The sequence below is a fragment of the Sinocyclocheilus anshuiensis genome, unplaced genomic scaffold (genome assembly GCF_001515605.1).
Source record: "Sinocyclocheilus anshuiensis isolate Anshui unplaced genomic scaffold, SAMN03320099.WGS_v1.1 scaffold1662, whole genome shotgun sequence".
NCBI classification, from domain to species: Eukaryota; Metazoa; Chordata; class Actinopteri; order Cypriniformes; family Cyprinidae; genus Sinocyclocheilus; species Sinocyclocheilus anshuiensis.
Genome location: NW_015545835.1, coordinates 706,369 through 727,417, shown reverse-complemented (window position 1 = coordinate 727,417; position 21,049 = coordinate 706,369). Strand labels below are relative to the sequence as shown.

The 21,049-nt window shown below is 38.7% G+C and overlaps 1 protein-coding gene across 4 annotated transcripts in view; it reads right to left on the bottom strand.

The window, feature by feature from the left end:
* Positions 1–8,179, bottom strand: part of bsna (bassoon presynaptic cytomatrix protein a) — a 91,475-nt gene extending 83,296 nt beyond the window's left edge. For all 4 annotated transcript variants that reach the window (XM_016499428.1, XM_016499429.1, XM_016499430.1 and 1 more), the window contains exon 1: positions 7,917–8,179. In XM_016499428.1, coding sequence (XP_016354914.1) covers positions 7,917–8,071 — 155 coding nt within the window. In that variant the 5' untranslated portion in view covers positions 8,072–8,179. The remainder of the gene's footprint in view (positions 1–7,916) is intronic.
* Positions 8,180–21,049: the final 12,870 nt, after the last annotated feature.

The following is a 21,049-nucleotide window of genomic DNA, read 5'->3' as shown; positions in this document are numbered from 1 at the left end:
GGCAATTATTATAATTACCAGAAAGTGCAATCAAAAATACAAACGCAAACAAAAATATAACGTAGAAATAGGCAGAAAACGAAATATTCCTTCCTAGCAGAAAGTAATAATTCAAACAGCAGATCTATAAACAAGTATTACGCAAAACACTCACGTGCAGCCGTCTGTCTCTTCTGTTGACTAATCGCTTGGCCCTCGCTTGTAGGAATGCACCTATAATTTCGGACACTTTTCAGAGGCACTTCTTTATTTTTACTGCATCTGAAAGCACAGGTTTTTTTTGTTTTTTTTTGTGAGAACTTTTATAAGGTTATGAATATAAGTATATGACTCACATAATGGATTAGTTATTGCTATATGTAAAAAAAAAAAATAGAATGCCTTTCCCATTTTGGGGAGCCTGATCTTGGAAGTTTCCTTGTTGTTTACTGTCCATTCAAACTGTCCACAAAGTGAAATAACACCTAATGAGTTGAGAAAGACAGAGCAATGGAGCTATAGGTTCCACCTCAACAATGTGGTGCTTGTTTTGACCAACAAAGGGGACAGCTCACTATAGCAGCACCAACTCACGTTAACATTCATCTTCCTCTACTAATTACTTGCTCAATCTAATTTTGTAACTGAAAACGACCACAGGAGTGCATTTTTGAGTCATCATTATCAGCTTCAAAGTAAGGCACATAATAACATGAATGCCTCTAATCTTATACACAAATTACATTTCACTCTGTGATTGGCTGCTTTTCATTGCTTTCCATGCATGTGAACAGAAAAAAAGCACAGATGGGGCTTCGCACTAGGGATTCCACCTAGCTTTAATCTTTCTTGTCTGTTTGGTCATGTCTAGCTGTTTTTTGTTATCATTTAACTTTTTTGTCCACAGTTAAAAGGCTGCAAGATCAAGTTCAAAATTATAGATAAAAACAAAGGCACACGATTTAATAGGCTAATAGGTTAGAGGAGTAATGCAGGAATACACATTCAGTCCATATTAGCGCATTGCTATAATTTATTTTTCCTATAAAATGTAGGGGGAACATTAGGTTCTCTCATGATGGCTCTCTGAGAAATTGGCATGGAAATGGATATGGCAATGTCAATGTATTTGGTATTGGCGGAATAGATCTGCTACGCTGCTGCTGCTGCTGTAGAGCAAGTACAGAGACTTCACAGATACATTCACAGACATTCTGCTGTGAACATGTAAAACGCTGCTGCTGCACACATATCATACTTGAATTACCCCTGTAGCAGATCTATACAGGTGGAGCTGGGGAAGGTGGAGGGTTTCTGAAAGCGTGCTGCAGACGGCTAGCAACAAACAATGCCAAGTATTTAAACGTTGAGCAGCAAGGTCAATGGCTGCTGATGCAACAGAAACCAATCAACTGTGCTATGTAGATAATGATATGATTGCTATCAGATTGAGTTAAGGAACTACTGGTCTGCTCCATCTAGAGTTTCTTGACAGAACTTTGTATTGAATATACTTTATTTGCTGGATTAAAAAAAAGTCCTCTATCAGCACTGTTGCAACAGCCATCCCACAATAAAGTTGGCAATCAAAATTGACCTTATTTTCTAAAATTTTTAAGGGATGCCAATACAGCAAAAATATATATATTTTCAAATATATATTTTTTTTACATTTATTTAAAAATATACAAAAAATGACCAAAAAAATATTTGTTAAAATATTTCAAAATATATTTATGTACATATATTCTACACAAATAGGTTTTCTGACCATTTTATGTATCACTGTAAAAAAAAATGTAAAAAATAAGAAACCGGTCAAATGACAAAAAACATCAAATTAAAGTAAAATATCCTAATTTAAATATGCAAAAATCTTTTACGGAAATTTTCATTAAATGTTTTACAAAAGATGAATTGTTAAGATAAGTTACAAATAAAAAAACGTCAAATGACAGGCAGTGATGACTACCAAATGAAAAAAACAACATAAAATTACAATTAAATTAAAAAATAAAAAAGGGGGAAAAAATTGTACAGAAATTTTCATCAAACACTTTAATGAAAAAACACTGGTATTTCACATTTTTTTTCCCTGAATTACTTAATTGTACAATGCAATAACACACATGTGTGAGCTGATGTGTGTATATATAGACATCACTGCATTAGTGACTACACAGTCATTGTCTTTTAAATGGCGCTCAGGCCAAACTTCTGGCGCTTCAGGCCAAAGTCTGATGTAAAATGGTTAGCATAACATAAGTATTTGCCTATTTTCTTTTTCCGCCATATTCCCTTCAAATATAACTGCCAGGAGTAAATTAACCTTCTTATATTCATTCTTACAGCCAACAACAGAACATTTTGATTGTTTACAAATGAGACATTCTTTTGTTTCCATTAGCTGCTCGAGTGAGTATATAAACATAGAAGGCCATGTACAGCTCATTCAGGGGAGGATCTAATGATGCATTCCATTTGTATTCAGAAGTCAGAAATTACAAGTCTCGGAACTCAGAAGTCTCGGAACTCTCAACTCGGATGAACTGTACCATGAATTCAGAATCCAATATGGCTGCTCAGTGCATCAACAGAAGTGAAACAGTAGTAATATATTGTTTATTAGCATTTCTGTTTGTTTTCTTAAACTCAGTGGCACACAATACTATACAACTTCTATTTGTGGAGATGAACTGTTGGCCTTATTGGTGCAAAATACTACTTTTTTATGTGCTTTTATCGATTGATATCAATGGCTGTGTCCATCTTGCTTTTCCAACTTGTGTACTGAAACACGGTCAAGTCGGTTGTGGCGTAATTCCCAGCTCTGAAATATGACTTACGGGGTAAATAGAATGCAGCGTTAGCTAACAGGGCAAATTCTGTAACCTAAGGGTGGGAAACTAGCTGACAGCTTCAGAGGGACGCAAACAGAATTCCCTTGGTAGGGAGTGAGATTAAACATCATTGATGAATATGCAACAGTCTTTGCTTACAGACCCTTTGGTTGATACACTGTAATCAATTTCTGTCTCTGCCAAAAGTAGGCAGTCTGTCTAGCTGAGCTCCTGAGTAAGGATGTTATTGTCCAGCCACAATTCAGTTAGAAATAAAATGCAGCAGAGCTTTAGAAAGCTGTGCCTTCAGTTGTATTGTTCAAGAAACATCGAGTACATTAGATGAAAATATTCATGGAAGAGCAGTTCACTTCTTCTCTAGCTTGTCTACTTTAGCCTACTTTTAAAACTTGAAATTGTTTACTGTTAAATCGCTTGTGATGGTCCTGATTTGTGAGTTGCTTTCGGATAAAAGCGTATGCTAAATGACTAAATGTAAATGTCTGGTGGGTCCAGCCACTAGCCTTGCCCAAACACCAGCCGCTTATTATGCTTGGCTTTCCTTTCACACAGCTTGAGCTGCCACCTCTGCCACAGACACTTAGTGAGACTACAGTCTCCAGTATCTGTAGAACACCATCATTTGTAGTTTCTCAAACAGCAACTCTAAGGTAAGTCTGTTCTTATGGATCTTGTAGAGTGTAGCAAAGCTGTATGCTGGGTGTTGAAACCTAACTTAGGTAACTTAACTGAGTTTATAGGAACAGGAAAAAATGTGGTAAACGATCATGCACGCATAAAAATGGAGTCTGCTGTCTATGTGCTAAACCCTTACTGTAGGCTATGCACTATAACACAGATCCAAGTTTCCTTTTTAGAAGACCTGCTCTGATCAAGACCCAAATCTTGGTATGCCATGTTTGAATGCATGTGAATGATGCTGAGGGTTTTTGGGACACAATGATGTTCTGCTATCAGTGGTTATGAATATTACATGGCATACATGATATACAGCCTTCCAGCCTAATTATTTGATAGAATAACTTATTATTTAATCCAACACTCATAGTACAGTAAGCTTATACATCAAGCAATGTTGAGAGTGAACTGAAGGTATTAGGGGCATTTTACACCACTGGATTTCCGCTCCTGGTCCTGGGGAGTCACCATTTTGTGTCTTATTTAGATCATCAGTTCATTAGGAGAAAGCTCTATTAACTGAACTGAGTGTGTCCGATAAGAGCAATGTACAAAATGTGCAGAGCGGTGAGCCCTGAGGATTGGAAATCACTGTTTTACACGGTACGTGCAATTGTGCTGCTTGCCAAGCTCGTTCATGAGATTCATGCCGATTTATCATGCATGACTGCTAAAGGCGCCCACCGCGAAAGACAAAATGAGTCTACGAGGTCTGTCTGGAAAGTATCCAGCCATGTAATATGAAAAATAGAGACAAGAAGATACAAGAAACATTGTACATAGGAAAATGGTGCCTCGCACCTTGGGACCTCCCAGTGTCTCTTCCACTGTTCAAAACATTCTGCAAAATCCTTTGTTGGAATCGCCATCGGCTGCCTTGTTGTATTTTCCTGAATCTCACTGACGGTCTGAAATCCCTTCCCTTTCAAAGGTGAATTTAGTTTTGGGAAAAGGCCAAAAGTCGCCAATAAACTCTGCACGAGACGTGATGCATGGGTGGGCGCATTGTCGCGATGAAGCTGCCAATCAGCGGTTGTCCATAGCTGCGGCCGTTTCCGTCGTATCGTATCTCTCATCTTGTATTTTTCATATTACATGGGTGGATACTTTCCGGACAGCCCTTGTATATTTTTGCAGCCTCAGCATGTCATTGACCAATCAGAGATGCCTTTATTCACTACCGATCAAATTATATTTCTATTTTATGTGGTTATAATACAACAGGGACTATGCTGTGTCCTGTGACGTGAATTAAGTTCAGCTATGCTCCGAATAACAGAATAATAGAGTGTAACAGCTGTAAAATCACAATAAAAAACAAACTGCTCACAAACCTTAAAATACTTGTCATTTAACCCAGCATACAATATAGCAGAAGCTATTATAGCATTCAACATTAATTACACAAATAGCAACAGATCCTCAAAGGTGCAGAAAGGGAGCTATGGTTTTGAGCGTGGTGACAAAATGAGCTTCATATGTTGCAGTCGATATGCCAGTCCATCTGACCAATGAGATTTTAATTACACATCTATAAAATAATTGTTAGACTCTTTATTTCCAATTTTCTTCACTCTATATATATATATATATATATACACACACACACACAAACTGGCATGCAATGGCAATAGGGAGAAGAATGGGATCCAGAAAAGGTTATGTTATGTTGGTCGCATCAAAATCTAATTCAGCCGTTTTCACTCTCCATAATACCAGGCAATGGTGGGCAGAGTTAGTGTACAGTAATTAGCCTCTGCCAACAAGGTGGGCTATTTGCACTTAGTGTGAATAGACACTCTGATGCAATATTTATACAGTAAATGCCTCAGATGCAGGATGTTTTCACTCGCTAGCACATGCAGACCACAATGTTTGTTACCATGGCAACTGCTTGCATTTCCACACTCCAAACCGATTCTCATGTGTCTCGAAAGGTATTTATACACAGCATGTACCATGTAAAAAGCCTTTTAAACACAGGCTCATATACAGCCTTAAATATTATAAGTTGCACTGAAAGGACCGCACACATATGCATTACAGTATTACTGCATGACATTCAGATGAATCTGTCAGTAGCTAACATACTGCACTTAGGCTACTCTTTGACAGTTAATTAAATGGGAATTTCTTTCCATTTTATTCAGGAAAAATTTGCCTGTTTTACATATTAAAATTTTGAATAAAATGAAGTTGAGCAGTGTTTGAGTGGCACTAGTGTCACACTTCTCCGTATTTGCGTAAGAAATGGTTCTTGATAAAGTCCGTTTTGTTTTATTTTATTCCATTGCAAGCTTTGTCGGTATCTCCATAATCCATTATTTTCAGGGCTGATGAGATCTTCAAATCCCCTCCAAACCTTTGCCAATGCCTGTCCGCCATTTTGAATTTCATTGTCAGTTCCCGTATCAAAAATCACCCCACTATTTGTCCACTTAAAACATTATATGAAAAAGAGGGAGTGAATTTGGACATGGAGTGTGCTGGAAGGGGTGCCACTTTTGCATAGTTTATGTTTGCTGTTTATTAATAAAATAAAAAGACTGACAGTGTGGTTGTGCTTGCAGTGCCAAACTCCGGGAGTAACGAAATGATCTGTATTGAAATCTGACATGGAAAATAGCTTGTACAAACTGTAATTAATTAATTTTCTAATACATTAAAGGGGAACTTACACCTGTGTGATTCAGCTGTGGACACAGGAATTTAATTTTCCACAACCCACACATTGCATTCTAGGCATTCTCTAGTGCACATCGGTTGTACACTCAGCATTGTGGTGCATTATGGGGCCGAATGAGTGCACTATAGTGTTAGCTATGGTTTCGGACAGAACTACAAAATGTCTTCTCTTCAAATAGTGCACTATGTGTATGGTAGCGAATTTGACACAGCCAGTGTACATTCTACAGTGTTCACTGGATCTCCAGCAAATTTGACTCAGATCATCATCGGACCATTTTGGCTATAATAGATCTGAAACTTTATTTGCAAATTTGATGGAAAGACAACAGCAAGGCCTGTATCTCTGCAACCCACTGGTATATTGACATGAAACTTCATATGTGCCATTGTAATCATCCCTGACAATACCATATTAATTTGGTGACCGCATTTATCGAATGTTAAAAGCAACTGTATTACATTATAAATAAATGTCTTATAATAACGTACGTAAAAATGGAATTAAAATGCCCAATGGACTGATTTTTTAATTGCTGCTTACAGGCATAGCCTATGCTGCAAGAATAACTTTCATAATTGCAATACAATACAAATACAGTTTACAAAAGATTACATTACAATTTCGCATAAATGAAAGCGTTTGAACTAGTTTCATGGGCCATCACCATCAAATCTGCGACCGGAATGAATGAAGCAGGCGCGGTGTTTGTGCGTGTGTTTTTAAGGGATCGCTGGAGTGCAAAGGAAAATCAACACTCCTCCACGCCATCCTCGACGGAATAAAAACACAGATGTGCTGTGGTAGTGAGTGATGACTGTGTCTGAAATATCCATCCTATTCTTAGCATCTTACACCAGAGAACAGATATAGCCTCGGATGTAAATGAGTCACTCCTCCGTCGAGCTGCTGATGAACGGATGAATGAGCTGCTGTGCGTGTTTTGCAGTGCTATCAGTTCTTCATGTGAAAGCACTTACAGTTGTAGCTACTCTTACCCTCCATCACGTACCGACAGCCATTTGTAGAAAGAAGCGATATTCGCTGTCCGTAAAATCTGAATGAGGGTTCTCAGAGAAATCGACTCATGCACAGATACACTTCAGCAGCCAACAGTAACGAAAAGAATCTTAAGAAATGAAATCGTGAGTTTTTAGTCATTCAGGTGTATAAGTGATGATAGATGGCTGCGTAATTCTTCGCTATATATTCAGCAGACTTATATAGCATACATGGCAAATCTCATAAGGAGCGATGACTGATCATTTCACGAACAACCAACATCAAATGTGACGCTGTGTTTGTAATTCTTGGTGGAGAAAATATTCAAACGCATTTGAGCACAATTCTCATTCACACGATTATCTCTCTCTCTCTCTCTCTCTCTCTCTCAGTTTGTCATCTTGAGGCTCAGGTGTGTCGATCTCTCTGATCTGACGACGGCAGCACATCAGAAACCCCGTCTTTAATTCCCCTCCGCAGTGAACGGCACACTTATGTTCGTGATCAGAGATCGTAGCCTAGAAACAAGCATCACAGCATCACAAAGCGATGCTGAGCATCCTCCGTTCCGCTCACAATCAATCACTCGGCTTCTCGCTGTCAAATCGTAGATCTTATTCGAGGAGGAAACGCATGCAAACACGCAGACACTATGGCCTTTCAGCGTATGCTGTAGAATACGCTGGCAGAAAAACGACTCTTAGTCTTACCTACTCATCCCCGCCATGGGTTCGAGGGATGCTCCAGCGCCGGCCGCTGCGCCATTGACGGGCTTCAGGAGCTGTCCACGGTTCGGCGGTGCTGAAACCGACATCCCCCCCATAGTGGCCCCTTCACCGCCCTCCAGGCTCGCCTCGTTACCCATGGTTGGATCTAGCGAGGAGGCCCATTATGTTTTGTAATTACAATAAACTCAGTGGACGCAATTATATAAAGATCCGCTCAGCGCCGATCTTCCTCCGCCATCATCACTCTCTCTCTCCTGCGCATTCAGTGCGCTCGAGCTCGGGTGGGAGGGGACACCGATTCAGCAACTACAGGACGCGCACATACACGCCTCTAATGTATCTAACCCATATATGTATTTATATATGCGCAACATTTACTTCCAGCTCTCGCTTGTGGTGACATGAGATAAATACCATAAAGAGAAACTGCTAGAAAACTAGAGCAGAAGATCTCACATGTCCTATTAAGCTTTGCATGGGGTGTATTACTGCTGGCAATCCACCCAGAAACCTTTTAGTCTTCCTCCTTCAGCACAGTCATTGTGGTTTACCGCGGTCTTATGAACTCTTGAGGAGAAACAGTAATGGCTCACAGGAGGGTTTTTTTTTCTCTCAGTATAAAGCATCAGATTTGTAACCTTGCACGTCAGTTAACGTGAATGGTGGGAACCGAATGAATCCCAGGGAGCTTTCAGCACCATGATGGTGTTGACTGGCACAGCACTATACGTCTACCGAGCGCAATAACTCATTTTGTTCACCAAGCATATCACAAATGCACTTTAGAGTGTAAGTGCAGCATTGCAGATTATAGTTAATATAATATAATTCAATATAGAGTTTGAGATTTAAAACCATTGCTCTACAATGGCCTCATAGATTGTTAGTGTTTGTCCTCAATTGGCCACGAGAGGACATCCCATCCAAACATAAAAGAAAATAAATAAATACATTAATTTAATAAAAAATGTTAAATGTTATGCATAAGGTAAGCATTGAAAAGGTTTGTTAGTTCCTCCTGAAGCACTTGGGTAACTCTGGTTTATATTTCAGCTCCTTGTTTTGTGTGTGACTACCTACACCTAACCATCATGCTACAGCGAGTCTGTCTTGTTGACACCATGCTTTGCCCAAGATCTTGTTCTTGCTCTTCATTTAAGGACTCTATCTTGATTAATTTCTTTTTGATTTTGGGGTGAAATATGACCTGGACATTATTTTGTGAGTTAAATCCTATCAGTGGCAGCTCGTCAGTCACAGCCTACACAAGATTTTGAGGTGGAAAATGGAAGAAGGACAATTCCATATTAATTAATTTCACCATCAAATATTACTCAAGTCAGAAACTCTGCTGTACTTTCTTGTGTAAAAAAAAAAATTACAGCAGTTAAGCAAAAGCAAACAATCAGAAATCCATGATAGGAGAGCACCAGACCAGTACAATTTAGCGTTCCTCCTCTATTTTAAAACCCACCAGCTGCCATTGCATCCTATTACCTTTCAGCGTCACACAGAGAATGAGAGCATACTTGAAACCAAAAGGTTATAAAAAGTCATACACACACAAAATTGTAAATAAAACGTATGACAAAATGTACAATTTGTAAATGTGCACTGGCTAAATAGAAGATGCTAATAATGGTAAGATATGAATCACTGACATTTCTAGGTCAACATTGCTCACAGAATTAGGTCATAGTTAAAGAAGAAAGCTTTCCTCTTTAATACAGGAGCTCTTTCAAACACCACAGTCTACTCTAGCCATCCAGCATAGGAATTTTTAGGAATGATTTACTGTTTTTATATATATATATATATATATATATATATATAACCTAACCTAACCCTGAACACAGCCACTGGTAACCCTTTTTTTTTTTAGCTATTTTTTTTTTTTCATTATATGAGCTACTGTATTCTGGTTTTAAATTCAGTTTTCTTAGAAAGAAAAAAAAACATACTTTTCAATGTGAAAGTAAGCTATTTTCTGTGAATGAGTGAGACAGCTGCTAGAGGTACATAACAAATAACAAAGTCCATTAAACAGTTAAACTATTCGCACTACAAACTCATGTTTATAATAGCATAATGAACTGTTTTTGCACAGCTAAAATAACTAAGCAGATGACACTGGAAGACATTCAAATGGTCTTGAATTGCAATCAAGGTTAGATTATTGTAATGCTTTATTGGGTGGTTGCTCTGCACGCTTAATAAACAAACTCCAGCTGGTCCAAAATGCCCGGTTCTGTCAACACTGCACTGGCTATCTATTAAACATTGTATAGATTTTAAAATCTTGCTTATTACTTATAAAGCCCTGAATGGTTTAGCTCCACAATACTTGAGCAAGCTCATATTGCATTATAGTCCTCCACGTCTGCTGCGTTCTCAAAACTCTGGCCATTTGATAATACCTAGAATATCAAAATCAACTGCGGGCGGCAGATCCTTTTCCTATTTAGCGCCCAAACTCTGGAATAACCTACCTAACATTGTTCGGGAGGCAGACACACTCTGTCAGTTTAAATCTAGATTAAAGACCCATCTCTTTAACCTGGCATACACATAATACACTAACACATTTCTAATATTCAAATTCGTTAAAGGATTGTTAGGCTGCATTTATTAGGACAACCGGAACCGGGAACACTTTCCATAACACCCGATGAACTTGCTACATCATTAGAAGAATGGCATCTATGCTAATATTAGTCTGTTTCTCTCTTATTCTGTAGTCATACGGATCCAGTTCGTATCCAGATCAGATGGTGGATCAGCACCTAGTGACGACCTCTACAGCCCTGAATGCCAGCGGAGACCAGGACAACTAGATGCGCCCCAGAGACAGATCCCCTGCGAAGACCTCAACGACCATCGGCACAAGACCACAAGATTCAGACGAGTCCTCTGGTGCTGAATCTTGTGCTGCAGCCTGGAATTAAACCATGTCATGCTGGTTTCGTCTGGCCAGAAGAGAACTGGCCCCCCCGACTGAGCCTGGTTTCTCCCAAGGTTTTTTCTCCATTTCTGTCACCGATGGAGTTTTGGTTTCTTGCCACTGTTGCCTTTGGCTTGTTTAGTTGGAGACCCTTGACTGATTGCACAGATACTATTGGACGAGAGCTGAACTGGATGATGACATCACTGAATCATCAATGAACTGACTTTAGCTGAAAAATGACTCTTTGTTATTGTCCTCTTGCATTGACAAACTATTTTCGACACTGTAAAGCTGCTTTGACACAACCAGTATTGTATAAAGCGCTTTATAAATAAAGGTGACTTGACTTGACTTGATTCCTTGTCATACATACATCAAGATAAAATATTTTGGCAAAATTAAAGAGATGAGGACACCAATGTTTTTCAGTTGTTTCAATATATTTTGTCAAAATTGTAAAGTTATCTAGATAATTGTCAGCTGTTACTGTCAGTCTATTTAATTACTCATCTATCTATCTAAACTAGCTTTGTCAAGTAACCACTTACCAGGAAAACTGGGTTTGTTTTGGCTAAAACAGCCCCCTTTGTAGAACACTAAATGCTGACAAAAACTTTACAGTTGAATATAAGATGCAAGATATTTAACTGATGAATAGTCAATACAATATATAACCTAGGGTATGATTTTACCCCAAAATTCAACATACATGACATGAGATGGCAAGTGCAAATCCACATTTGAGTGCCTGGATTCCAGTTGTTTCTGCGAATTGCAGCAATCCATGTGCTTCTATTTTCACATGGCAATCTGTAAAAAGATAGCTCCGATTTCTTGTTTATTTGTACAGTCAATCACACAACAGCTCTATTCAATGTAAATGTCATTCTTATGTGAAAATGCCTTTTGCTTGGCCGATCACAGACTTGAGTACAGCAGCACAGGATTTCAATGCACTCGATTGGACAAGCCATGTCCTGTGTGAATGGAGCAACATCAACCATGTACCTACTCCATATGCAAGTAGGGCATGTAACTCAATACGGGGCCTCCTGACAGAAAACAGGGCTCACAGAGCACTGGGTCAAAATCTTGGCTGTTTTGTGTGGTTCTGTTCCTTGGAATAAGTGGAATAAAATTCAAGATGCTAAAGAGAAACTTCTCAGCAAAAGACATGCTGTTAAAATAAGCTGCTGTCAACAAAGTGTTTTGACATGTTTGACGGCACACTGACAGAAAAGAGGCGGAGCAGGGGACAGTGCAGAGGGCCATCATGAACCCACCCGAATGGGCCCTGGCCTCAGCATGTGGTATTACATAAGGCAGCTCAGCTTCTGTTTCCTGATTTGCGAAAACATCATTCAGAAGAGCCAATGAGAGCACACAAATGTAGATCATATACACCCACAGCTGATGTGCTCAAAGACACATGCTGGATGCAAGAAGCAAAGCAAACAGACAGTCAGTGAACGAGGTTCAGCTGGGAAGTCTATCTGGCTCGTGAGCTCTTGCTCTGGTGGCAGTTCAGGTGTAGCTGTCCAGTGGATAAATGGTAATAAAGACAAAAAGAAGAGGAGGAAAATAGAAAAATGGACATCTTTACCCAGCGGCCTGCCATGTTATTGCTAAATGAGTCCTTAACAGGTATGTAACAAACAAATCCTCAATGCACTAAGGGTCGTTTTTAAACTAACCTTCTGAACAGATAATGCAACGGAAACAAACTACAGATTAAAAACACGACAGGAAATTCTAGTTAAATATATTGTGCAGTTTATTTTGAACATGGAGGTGTTGTGTAACTCAAGGAGGTCCAGACGGATCTAAAAAGGGTCTTTGATGGTTCTCATCATTTTGGTGAATGATCTCTGTGTTTTGAAGATGTTACTTGAGTCACTACCATTATAAAATCAAAGTGCTGATTTCAACAAATAAGTGTTTCAAAGTGTTTTGGCCGTTGAAATGTTTTTTGACATTTTTCTGATGCAGATAGAGCTGGTTACACAATCGTATGGAAGTGTTACAAGAGCATTTGGGCTGCTTTAATCTGATGTTTGTGACCCAGTGGCCTAGTAAACATTGTTTGTACCACAGTAACTGAACTCGTGATACACAGATATAGAGGGAATCCACACAGGCAGAGAAGAGGTAACCAAAAGAAAAAAAAAAAAAAGATTGAATCAAAAGTAATGAAACTTTGCTTCACCTTTTCAATAACAACTAGAAATAAATATAAAACAATGTATAAATAAATGTATAAAATGTATAATTCTGCTTGATTTTCTTAATTGTTATGCCTGTGTGATGGGGAGAGTGTAAAAGGCACTGTTCAAGTTCAAGTTCATTTTATTTGTATAGCACATTTACAACAGCCACTAGGCTGACCAAAGCGCTTTACAGAAGAGAAAATAATAAAAACATACACAGAAAGCAAACCAGATAAAAATAACAACAACCCATTAAAAAAATGACAGAATAACAGTACACTAAGGAAAACAAATAGGTTCATTCTAATTTCTAAAGGCAGGGTATTCCAAAGTCGTGGCCCTGCCACCATTCTAATTTCTAAAGGCAGGGTATTCCAAAGCCGTGGCCCTGCCACCGCAAATGCACGCTCCCCTCTACGCTTAAGTCTAACATGTGGAACTACCAACAAAGCCTGGTCACAAGATCTTAGGCTTCTAGATGGAGTGTATAAATGAAGGAGTTCAGAGAGGTAGACAGGAGCTAGGTTATGCAAAGATTTATAAACAAAGAGTAGAATTATGAAATCTATTCTTTGATGAACCAGCAACCAGTGTAGAGATCTGAGAATAGGAGTGATGTGTTCATGTTTGCGACACTTCAGAAGAAATTTGGCCGCAGCGTTTTGGACTAGCTGAAGGCGCACTTTGAGATTTAGATATACCGCAATATAAGGAATTGCAGTAATCTAGCCGAGATGTAACAAACGCATGAACAGCCATTTCTAGAGTTTTGGGAGTGAGAAAGTCTCTGATTTTAGATAGTAGACGAAGTTGATAGAAACTGGATCCGATAACGGAGGAGATATTATGAAATTTTAAATGCTGGTTGACAAGACACAAACAAATGTATAAATAAATGTATAAAATATACAATTCTGCTTGATTTTCTCAATTGTCATGCCTGTGTAATGGGGAGAGTGTAAAAGGCACTGGTAGGTGAAATGCATATTATGAAGTATCTTCACAAAATATATAGGGGTCCAGTAATTATTTTATTTTAAAGCAATTTAAACGGTGACCGTTCAAAAATGGGGAAAAAGCACTTTTCAATTTTTTTCTCCAAAGTTTGCAGGCCTGATATCTTCATTTTTAAAGCTCTATGTGGTTGAGTTCCAGAGATATATGGATCTCAATATGGCTCCAGGAGTAAATTAAATTGTACACATTTTTAGTGGTCAAAAATCTAATCTGAGTCACTTTGCATACAGATAATACTTTTTTATTTTTAAGAGGAATTTCTGAAGAACAAATAATATTGAAACTAATAATGTACTGCATCTTGTTTCCTTCTATCAAAACAATTGCATAGAACATACCTGTCTAAGTGTCATAAGTATTCGTTTTCCAAAGTATGCGTGCCAGTAACTCAAGAAATATTAAAGATATATCAATATCATTTTAAATTCTTAATAAACTTTTCTTTTGGAACCTTCATTTTCAAGGCCCTACATGGTTCAATCCCAGAGATATGTGGATCTCAATGCGGCTCCATGTCCAAAATGTTGAACCTTACCCATTTTCAATGGTTGAAAAGCAAATGTGAATTTGGGCTTATCTAGTCATGACTGCTGACACTGCAAGTATGCAAATGTGACCAATCAGATTATGAATAACCAGCATTAATTGTTAACTCCAGGTAAAGTCTGAGCAATGTGAAACATAAAATAAGATTACCCATGATTCCATTTACTCAGGGTTCAGAATTACCAGTGTTGATTTCAAATGTGAGAGACCTTAAATGTTTCAAAGTCTGAGGTATCAGTGATTCTGCCAAATATGCCCCTTGACCTTTGACTTTACTTTAAATGTCATAACAATAAAAAAAGAAAAAGAAATTCTAATACTTAATCCAGATACAATACTGAATATTTCAACTCTCGGTAGCTTCAAAAGCTCCTAAAATGAACAAAATCCCCTTTTCCAAATATTCCTGAAATTGGTTCAAATATAGAATCTTATGAACAGACTACTGAGAGCAAGTTAATGTGCCTCAACTTGACCATTTTAGTGTATTTTTTGGCACTATGTTCTTTGCAGTTGTTTTGCTAGAGGGAAACAAGTTACAGCTCTAGTTTCAACAATTTATTCCTCAGACATTATCCTTTAAATAAAGTAAGTATCCTCTGTATACCAAGTGACCAACATTTGGTTTTTGACCACTGAAAATGGGTAATTTTCAACAATTTTGACATGAAGCCGCATTGAGATCCCCATATCTCTGGGACTGAACTATATAGGGCCTTTATATGAATATTCCAAAAGAAAAGTTTGTTAAGAACCAAAATCTTTAATACTTCTCGAGTTACAGGCATGCAAACTTTGGAAAAATAATATTTATGGAACTCGGACAGGTATGAGCTATGCAATTGTTTTAATAGAGGGGAAACTAGATACATTCCTAGCTTCAACATTATTTGTTCTTAAGACGTTCCTCTTTTAAAGAAAAAAAAAATCTGTATGCAAAGTGACCCACATTTGGTTTTTGACCAAGTTTGTTAAGACCCAAAATCTAATAGGGCATTATGATATCTTTAATACTTGAGTTACAGCGATGCAAACTTTGGAGAGAGGAAAAAAATAAAAACCTTGAAAAGTGCTTTTTTCCATTTTTTTACCTGTCACCATTGGCATATACTGCAAAAAAAATATTGCTAAAATCAACAGATTTTACTAAGACCTACCAATTTCGTGGCAAAAGTAGCATGATGCTGCAGTCATTTTTTACCCCCTGTAATTTGGCTCTGAATCTCAGGTGAAAATTGTAATTTTGACCCCCCTCAACAAAATCGTGGATTACCCAGTAAATATTCATCCATGGCATTTAATAGTTTGGCTTTCATCACTATACATGTTTTTCTTTTTATCAGGAAAAAAAAATTTGAGCTGGGGAAGTTCTGAAATTTGATTTGATTTGACACGGATTGACCGTATACTCATGTGGTTAAATAGTTGTATTTATAAAGGATCAGCAGCCACATAAAAGTGGGATTTGCATGAGCTTCTCGTGTAGAATCCATGTGATGAAGCAGTCTGGAAATATAAAAATCTTGAAAGAGTCTAAATCATCCGGGTCACTGGAATGTTGTGTAAACCTGTATTCCCAGTGTCTTTTATCAAACAGTGTTTTTACACATTGTGACATCATTACTTTCCATTTATCCAACAAACTGCTGAATCTGGCAGGGAATGTGGTAAGAATTAATTGTACCCGCTGATGACAATTTATTTGCACACATTCATCTTGCTGGTTCAGTGCCTGCTTCTCTAAAGTCAGTGCTGAATGCAAGTCTGATCTTGCTGGCTGGATCTGAGTGCTATACTAGAAGATGCAGCAGACCACTATCAAGCATACTTCACTGCTAGGACTGTAGAGGAGCTAGTAGAAAAGAATTAAATAACATTATTTAAATAATCATGACAGTGATATTTCCGCACTCACTGCACATGCTTGCAGGTGGGTAATGAATTAGGACAGGCTTTAATGCTGAAAAATGACAAAGAACACTAAACTTAATCATCTTTCTTTACATTCTGTTTCCATGTTGCTCTGAACTTCTACTAAAAACTATCATTAAGTTGTATAGAATATATCAAACAGTTATTCAATACTTAGGCCTTTACCATTCTCTTTATGTCAGATTCTTAAAAAGGTAAATTACACAGTTTCTGTGCTACTAGCGGAATTACAAAAATAAAGCATTCTTTCAAACAACTTTTGCAAATGCCACTTACACTCATTACGCCCTTACAATTATTCGGTAACATTTTAAAATACCAGTGTGCTAATATGCATAGATTCATGGTTAAAGGTGCACAATGTAACTTTTGATGCTCTAGCGCAGGACTGGGCCATTTCAGTCCTGGAGGACTGCTGTCCTGCAGAGTTTAGCTCCAACCCTTATCAAACACACCTGAACCTGAGTGCTCGGATTGGCCAGATGACCCAATGTGTTGTGATTGGCCAAACACCTCAAGCATGCGTCAGAAATGTCACCTTTATTTATATAGCGCTTTTAACAATACAGATTGTGTCAAAGCAACTGAACAGCATTAATTAGGAAAATAGTGTCAATAATGCAAAATGACAATAGTAAACACAAATTTTTCAGTTAAAGACAGTTCATCATTGAATTCAGTGATGTCAACATCCAGCTCAGTTTAAATAGTATCTTTGCAATCAAGTCAACGGTATCGCTGGAAATGAAGTGTCCCCAACTAAGCAAGCCAGAGGCGACAGCGGCAAGGAACCAAAACTCCATCGGTGACAGAATGGAGAAAAAACCTTGGGAGAAACCAGGCTCAGTCGGGGGGCCAGTTCTCCTCTGACCAGACGAACCAGCAGTACGGAAAAATCAATTTAAGACGTAATAAAACAGACGATGAACACTATTCAGAAACAGAGAAACAAATAGAGACATAATTAGCATAGCTGCTGTTCCAACCAAGCAAAATTGATTTGTTTAACCCAAACTAAAGAATAATAATGTGCATTTGATCAGATATAACTGCAGTAAAAGATTATGAGATGCATTATTTGAATGCTTGGACAAAGAGAAATGTAACACCACTTACCATAATTCTGAGTTTCAGGTTCCAAGATTTTACAGCAATTGTAAACACAAATAGATAAAAATGGGTTTTACTGTATCGTGTCGAGCCCGAGTCAGATTCTGACAATGATCAAGCAGATCAACTTTGTAAGCAACTTGAGCAAAACCTTTATACATTTCCAAGTTTTTATTTTGTAACTCTCTTACCTTTCAGATACAATGTATAACCATAAAACATGCTGTATACAACCAAACCTTTGGGTTTGTTCTGCTCAGGAACAGTATTAGAAATAAATCTTAACCACTGATTCCTCATTTTATCATCTGTTTTCAGAAGACCAAACAAAGGGGTTTTGTTTCACATCGAAACTCACAGCATCTCCACAACATGGCAACAACAATACAATTCCTTGAAGCCACACCTTCTTTGTGTACGCCTTTGGGCAGGCATTATGCGAATATTCAGTGTTGCTAGGGTTGCAGTATTCCTGCACAATTGGGCTATTTTGAAATTGCAGTCGTGGGAAAAATTACAGTGCCACAGGTACCGTGGCAGCCAAAAAGTTTTAATGTAAAAAAAAGGACCACTGAGAGAGTGAGTGAAGACCAGACAGTATGAGGGGAACATTTTATGTAACCACACCCTAAACTCAGCCTGCCACAGTGACCATGCCCCAACCTCAGCCTGCTACAGTAGCCACGCCCCAAACTGAGCCTGCTACAGTAGCCACGCCCCAAACTCAGCCTGCTACAGTATCCACGACCCAAACTCAGCCTGTAACATTGACAACGCCCCAAACTCAGCCTGCTATTGTAGCCACTCCCCAAACTCAATCTGTTACAGTGACCAAGCCCCAAACTCAGCCTGCTACAGTAGCCACGCCCAAACTCAGCCTGTTACATTGACGACGCCCCAAACTCAGCCTGTTACATTAGGTGCGTTCGACTTCATGCAGCACTGCGCAGACCGATCGGCGGCTGACTTGAAGCAGTGCATGCCGGTTAGAAATTTAGTCCAACTTGAACCGGCGCCGACGCCACGTCACTGTCACGTGTGGCATCAAAGTACCGCGAGAGCGTTTCCAGAGCAACCGGCTGATTCAGCTGGCGCAGCTTTTTCAGAGCGACTGCAGGAGGGCTGATGACGACACAGCTGTTTCACGATTGGCCAAATTCACCACATGACAACAATGACGTGTGTTTCTAACATCTCCAAATCCAATACTGCTCATAAATCTGTGTTTTTAGAACAGTAAAAGCTTTTTTACTGTAGTCGCAATGTTATATTGAGTCACGTTTATCATGGAAGCATATATACCCCCACTTTATTAGTATTTAAATAGTATATATTTACGTTGAACTTTATTCTTGAACAGATGGCGCTGTATTAAGCAGTATATAAAAAGTGTTTCTGTTGCTCATGAAAACGTTTCTGAAACGTCTGTGTATTTGACAAATATTGCATTTAATTCACTTCATCTGTGATAAGAGTATGCAAACACCGCGCGAGCGTCACTAACGGGAGCAGAAATGTCCAGCTTGACGGCTCCGTTTTCAACTCCGCCCCCGACTGCAAGCGGCTACTCTCGTTGACTGCCGTCTGTAGCCGTGCTTCAAGTCGAACGCACCTATTGACAACGCTCCAAACTCAGCCTGCTACAGTAGCCACGCCCCAAACTCAGCCTGCTACAGTTGCCACGCCCCAAACTCAGCCTGCTACATTGACCACGCCCTAAACTCAGCCTGCTACATTGACCACGCCCCAAACTCAACCTGTTACATTGACCACGCCCTAAACCCAGCCTGATACATTGACCACGCCCTAAACCCAGCCTGCTACATTGACCACGCCCTAAACCCAGCCTGCTACGTTGACCACGCCCTAAACCCAGCCTGCTACATTGACCACGCCCTAAACCCAGCCTGCTACATTGACCACACCCCAAACCCAGCCTGCTATATTGACCATGCCCTAAACTCAGCATGCCACATTGACCACGCCCCAAGCTCAGCCTGCTACAGTAGCCACGCCCCAAACTCAGCCTGCCACAGTGTCCACACCCCAAACTCAGCCTGCCACAGTGGCCATGCCCCAAACTCTCGCTCTAGGTTATAGATATAGTTGGAAAGAGATTGACCTATGTTTACACTTTTGGCAGAGATAAACCCATGAGTGGCACATAGTAGTCAATGAACAATAAACTGGGTTAAGAGAATGTATTTTGACATGAAAATGCATTTTCTAGATGCCACCAGCTGATATGTTCTTCAATCTGCTAGCTATCATGTCATTATAAGATTATAACCCTCCACTTAATATATAAGGATGATACACCAAATAGAAGGAACGTCTGTCCTGTAGGAGCATTTATAGGGAGAACAACAACAAGACAAAAGTTAAACAGTAATCCCAAGTGTATTTACAACCCCATAGTGATAACATAGACAAACAACACTGAAGAATCTCAAGCAAAAAAAGGAATGAGTGTGTGTGTGTATAGAGTCTTTCAGTTCAGAGCAGAAGAACTAAAAATGATAAGATCAGTCTCTCTGGAGAAATAGTAAGTATAAGAGCAGTACAGGTGTATCTCAATAAATTAGAATGTCGTGGAAAAGTTCATTTATTTCAGTAATTCAACTCAAATTGTGAAACTCGTGTATTAAATAAATTCAATGCACACAGACTGAAGTAGTTTAAGTCTTTGGTTCTTTTAATTGTGATAATTTTGGCTCACATTTAACAAAAACCCACCAATTCACTATCTCAACAAATTTTTTTAAACATGGCACAAAAATGCTGCCTTATAGGCTACTGAATGCAAACACAATTTTGGCACATCAGCCCAAAAAACAAGCAAACAAACAAAAAAATTATAATAAAATAAAAAACAAACAAAAAAAGTCAAAAATAGTGAGGGGATATTTGAATTATTTGTTAATAAACTGTTTTCTGAGTCAATGTTGACTCGCCATCTCCTCATTGGACGTGCCTATAGAGAGAAATGCATCTTTACGGATTACATAATGAAAGAGTTTTTGTTTTCGATTTGAATTATTTCGTTTTAAATTAGTCATTTAAAGCATTCTATAGATATATTTATCATGTCGGTGAAGCGCTCCTGCGCAAGACCAAGACGACAGAAAGCGCATCCTGTTTGTTTTCCATATTTTACAAAAGCACAAGGTTTTGTTGATATTGTGAGTGCACAGAAATACAAGTAGACCCTTTGCAGTTCCGAATGAGGCATACTCTTACCTTTATGAGCAAAAATCACGGCATATTTTTAAGTTTCCGCTGTTATTAAAAATAAAATGCAAGTGATCGCGCTGGTGCCTCCATGTCCAGCAAAGCCCGCTTTAGCTTCCACTCTCCGC